At 41.7% G+C, this 5673-nt stretch overlaps 1 protein-coding gene across 1 annotated transcript; it reads right to left on the bottom strand.

Moving 5' to 3' along the window:
• Positions 1 to 2548: 2548 nt before the first annotated feature.
• cart2 (cocaine- and amphetamine-regulated transcript 2) lies at positions 2549 to 3796 on the bottom strand. The gene is made up of 3 exons (XM_072663398.1): positions 3531 to 3796; positions 2952 to 3035; positions 2549 to 2669 (listed from the first exon to the last, which is right to left on the bottom strand). The coding sequence occupies exons 1-3, from the start codon at positions 3684 to 3686 to the stop codon at positions 2562 to 2564; spliced, it is 348 nt and encodes a 115-aa protein (XP_072519499.1). The 5' UTR covers positions 3687 to 3796; the 3' UTR covers positions 2549 to 2561.
• Between the last annotated feature and the right edge of the window lie 1877 nt (positions 3797 to 5673).

Genomic DNA, 5673 nt, shown 5'->3' with positions numbered 1-5673 from the left:
GCATGCAGAAGATAACCAAGACGCGTTTGAGAAACATCCTGATGACTCTCATGAGTGATTGGACAATGTTCATTGCACTTGCTTTTGGACAAAACTCAGTCTCATCATTACGTGAGAGGCTAAAGGCCAAGAACACTGGAAGAAAAGCATCAAGCCACTGGGGGGAATGGTCATGATGCAGCAAAGGCTAAATAAGAAGAGGCTTTAAACATCATCAGCCCTGAATCTGGAGCTTCTGGTGTTGGGACTTACTCATGCTGTTCAGTGAGAGCACAATGTTAGTGACTGATGTTGATTAGAACTGCTGGGAAGTGTTTTGTAACCAAGTTGGACTAAAGCTGTTGTGTTGGTGTCCAAAAGCAGGCCAATTTGAAGACACTTCGAAGGCATTCTAAATATACACTAAATGGACAAAAGTATTTGGACACCTGCACATTCATTTTCTTCTAAAACCAAGAGTATTAAAATTAGCTTATCCTGTTTTGTTTTTTTTTGTCTGTCTGTCCGTCTACTGTCCAGTAGAAAAAGGCTTTCATTCACCTTTCCCTACATTCAACATCCATGCGATCCATCTTTCCTTTGCTCTTTTCATTCTACTAGATTTTGCTAAGGGAAAAGCATTTCTGTGAGGATTTGATAGCGTGAAAGAGTGTTAGTGAGGTCAGGATGTTGGATGATCAACTCCCAAAAACTCATCCCAGAAGTATTGGATGGATTTGCACCTATCATTCCAGAGAACACAGTTCTTCCACTGCTCCACAGCTCAATGCTGGGGGGCTTTATACCCCCCATAACCCACGCCTGGCATTAGACAGCATGGTGCCAATAGGTTCATGTTTATCTGCTCCTGGGTGTCCTATTCTATTGGCAGTACTTCTCTATAGGTTTTTTTTACGTGTGCAGCAATAGGTGCAATTTTAAGTAGCGAAACAAATTCATTAGAAGGGGTGTCCTCAAGTATTGGGACATGTGGTGCATGTTGAGATGATCGAAACAAAGACTTTCAGAACATGAAACTTTAGCTCATATCTGCAGGACAAGTTTCAGCTCGGCCTACGTTACAGATTCCCTTTCATAAGCTTGACTGCAGCAGTCTGACCTAACAGACGTCACTGCAGAGCTATGAAGACTTCGCAGTGACGCAAATGAACCTAAGATGCCTAAATGCAAAGAATTGCAGCAAAACCCATAACAGCAGGCGAGTGCACACTTTCCTATGCACTAAAAGCAGGACGTGCACCAGTGTCACCTTTCAGACGGTCCTCAGTGGGCAGCACTGCAACAAAAGGCACACCAAAAAGGAAGCTTGGCAGCAGCTTCAGCTTCTCTGTTTAGTTTGCTGCTTTTCAAAGATGGTGCAACAATTCACCAAGAAAATAGACCTTGATAAGAGATATTGAACTGTTCTTTTTTTGGAACTGTGGGCAATCGATACGTTCCAGCATGTTTTTATAAAGAAAAATCAGGCCTGTTTATCTGGCAAGGATGAATGTGGCTGACCAACCAACAGCTTTATGACTGTGTATACACACATGCTCTCTCTGTCTCACATACACAACCTTTTCTTTACCAGCTGGAAAGGGGAGAAAGCAAGGGACTGTTACTGGGATAAGGCTTCAAAATGATACACTTCCTCAAGATGTATGGTGACAATGAATAGTGTGTGAAAGAATTGTGTCCACGATAACGATGTCATTTCCAGCCCTGGTTCAGTAGAGCCTGCATACATTTCTATTAATTGAAATGAATGCAAAATCAACTCAGTATCTTGAGCATATATGTATATTTTCTCAAAATATGACCCGCTGAGGGACACCTGTGAAGCAATCGGGACATCAACCGTCATCGTTTTCTTTATTAAGACCCCAGGGAACTGTGTTAACTTGTGCACAATGGGGTTTAAGGGGGCTACAAAAACTACACAGTGACACAAACAGACCTAAGACGCCTAAATGCAGCAGGTTTGATGTGTTGATATTAGTTTGCTTTCACAAAGAAATGCCACAAACCCCTAAACAGCAGATGAGCACATACTTTTATATGCACTAGAAGCATGACTAATGTGCACCGGTGTCACCTTTCAGATGGACTGAAAGCATTGCAATAAATGACACACCTAAAAGAAACTTCAGCAGCAGGCTTCAGCTTCTCTGTTTAGGCAGCTCTGCTTGCTTGGCAACAATTCACCAAGAAAATAGGCCTTTATAGAAAATGCAGGACTGTTGTTTGCTATGTTCCAGCATGTTTTCATAAAGAAAACCACCCCTTAATCAAGACGTACCAAGAAATAAGTGATACACAGACTCGTTTACAAAAGGACGTTATGGGTCACTTTAATTCACAAAAAACACGAAGGTTATGGTCAAGGACATGATCACAGGCGTGCAGCGCTTCAGCACAGGAACAGAACTTTACAGGAAAACAAAAACAGTTTCTTCAGTGAATTCTTGCACTTAAAAAAATATCTATACAACTGACTTTGAAACTTCTGGATGGTGTGTGTGTGAGATCTGCCCCACCCTCCCCTTTCCCCCCGAAAGCCCCTGGAAACGCCTTGCCCCTCACAAGCACTTAAGCAGGAAGAAGTTGCAGAAGGCTCCCCGGGGGCAGTCGCACATCTTCCCAATGCGTGAGCCTTTCCTCACCGCACACTGCTCTCCAACATCACACTGCACACAACAGCACACACACAGAGCAGTCATCAGAACGGGTCAATACACAAGACAGGCATTCTCACACTTGTTAGGGAATAATGGGAAATTGCTTTATACATGCATCAATGACCACTGTCCTACCCTGCTGAGTACTGATTATTGATGTGGATGTTTTGCTGCTGTTGAGCTACTGATCACAGAGTGTTGCCTTAGAATGTCACTTATTAATTACTATTATTGATAATAATACACATATTACTTGATATTGTAAAACATGTCTAATTAGGGTTAATTTACCATTGGAACCTGTCCAAATTTCTTCTCCCAAGGTGGAATTCTTTTGGTCTGCAGCTTCTCAAGGACTTCATGGAGAGCACCAAGCTGAGGAAACATAAATGTTCAATGTTTCAGACAAAAAACAAACAGAGAAACAAACAAAAACAATAGAAAAGCAAATAGTAATATAGTAAATATGTACACTATATATATATAAACAGTGTATATATATATATATATATACAGTATATATAATATATAAAATGTATACATATATACATACATATTGTATACATATACTTCTCTCTCTCTCTCTCTCTCTCTCTCTCTCTATATATATATATATATATATATATATATATATATATATATTATTTTTGTATATATTATTTATTATAAATGCATAGAGAGAGACATAATGAGAAAAGGGAAATAGTAAAACACTCTGCATTTACTTCTTCATCTGTGCGTAAAATTGTTTTTATGCACTTTTGCGTTTATATATTACGCGCGCGTAAAGCTGTGTGGACACCACTCGACCAGCGCTGATATAAACAGAGGCTATAAACAGGGTCGGTTTCTAACTCCGCGGTCACTCACCAGCTGTTTCTCGCTGGTCAGGTTGGGGTCCTTCGGGTAAAAGTCTCGGATCGCCCGGGTGTCCAGCTCCACCTCGTTGTCCGTGTCCGCGTCCTGTGCGTTCGCGCTGAGCAGTAGCAACAGCAGCAGTGTGCCCCGCACGCTCGAGCTCTCCATGGTGCTGATCCGGGCAGCGCGCGCCGCTCTGCCTGTAAGAGGTCCAAGTTTTGTGTAGATGAGAAAAAACAGTGAAAGTCGGCTCTGTGTGCCCCTCTTCCTTCCGCGCCCCCCTTTTATCTGGCCCGCCGAGCGCGCGCTGCCCCGCCTCTGCTCGCGGAGCGCTGCGTAAGCGGAGCCTCGTTGCGCAAATGCGCAGAGTTGACATCAAACCGCGTTAATCACAGCCCTCAGACTGGCTTTCTCCTGCTTTCTTTCTTTTTTTTTCAACTTTTTCGAGGACGTGTTTGTCAGAGCGTTGAGGAGGAGAGGAGATTTGGGCACTTTGGGCAGCTCGGCATCAGAACCCTTTTGAAATGTGCACAAACATCTCCAGCGTCTTATACTAATAACAGTGTGGGTCAGCTTCGCGGACAGGCTAAGACTAGTTTTAGAGTCATATCATTGACCAATCACCACGGGAAATACTTTAAACTAAGGATTAAGCTTAATATGGTCCTTTATAGTGTTAAATGAAGACTTGCATGCTTGCATGATTTGGTTAATGCATTTCTACTGGTAAAGTAGGATCTGTAGAGTCTAATTACTGTTTACAATCTTAAATTAATACACTTAGGGGGTGTTTCCAGGACCGATCTTAATCTTAAACTTAAACTAAACAGCCTTTTAATGGTATTGGCATAACAGTTTAGTCTCAGACTAGTCTTAATCCATATTCATGAAACCGGCCGTAGTGTTCTTTCCTGCAGTGCCTCGGATTTCTACACTATGGGCCAGTTTCTTGGACACAGATTAAGCCTAGTCCCAGATTAAACTGTAACATCAACTGGTCAGTTCCGATTGAAAAGCCTTTGTAGTCCAGGATTAAGATTAATATGAGTCTGAAAACCAGCCTGTGATTTGGTAATGCACTTACAGGACTCATTTACACTCTTGAAAAAGTGTTTTCACTGTCTACCAGACATGTCCTAGTGTTTTTCCCAGACCTGAAATGGGATCTGCAATGTTGAATGAACATCTACAGCCTTAGCATTACAATCTAATACAGACCCATCAAGATATTGACTCCACAAGACATATAGCCCAGATCAGACATCACCTTCAAGAAATAAAAGCTTTAGTTAAAGTTCAACCAGGAGACTTGAATGTTTTGTCATCCAAAGCATTACCTCAATCACTCAATCACCAGCTTCCACCTTTCCATCTTTAGAAGACCTCAACTTACATGCTTTCTTTGCTAACATTTCATTTTTCCCAGGGTTGCCCAGAAGGTTGCCCAGGAGGTTGGCTCCTCCCCTGCTTCCCATGTACAGCGGGATCTGCAGTGAGTGTTAATTAATTATTATTACACGAAAGTGGTTTAATGTTATGTCTGACAATTGTATAGTGTATCCATATCCACAGACATCCACACCTACAGTGATGAAGTAAGACAATCGCACACTCTTTGGTGTTGAAGATCTGTCATATTTATATATTTTCATCTGGACTCATTGCATTCTGTAAGCAACTGGAGATGCCATTGGAGATGCCACTGGAGATACCATTGGAGATGCTATTGGAGATGCTATTGGAGATGCTATTGGAGATGCCCAAATCTTATTCGTATTGTGATGAAAATGGATAAATATTTGTAGTTATACACCTAAGAGCTGATATCAAACCCCCAGTTTTCCTCTGAACATATTTGTCAGTATGTCAGTAGGAGGAGAGGATTGAGTCAAGCGCGTCTTTTTTTTTTTTTTTTTTCAAGTGTATCACTTTTTCATTCACTTGCTTATTATGCCTTTGAGGAAATCATGCATGAATATTTCCAATCAAGCCAAAGGTTATGTAGATAGTATGGAGATTAGCACTCACTGCTTTATGCAGGTTATCATGCTGAGCGCATAACCTGGGTGTCCTAAAGGACACTCGTGGATCAGATTTGAGCTCCCACTCCAGGGAGAAGAGCTCCTTCAGTTCTTTGAAGCTCTTCAGAGCCTGA

The sequence above is a fragment of the Salminus brasiliensis genome, chromosome 19, assembly GCF_030463535.1.
Source record: "Salminus brasiliensis chromosome 19, fSalBra1.hap2, whole genome shotgun sequence".
Classification (NCBI taxonomy): Eukaryota; Metazoa; Chordata; class Actinopteri; order Characiformes; family Bryconidae; genus Salminus; species Salminus brasiliensis.
This window is presented reverse-complemented; position numbering and strand designations above follow the sequence as displayed.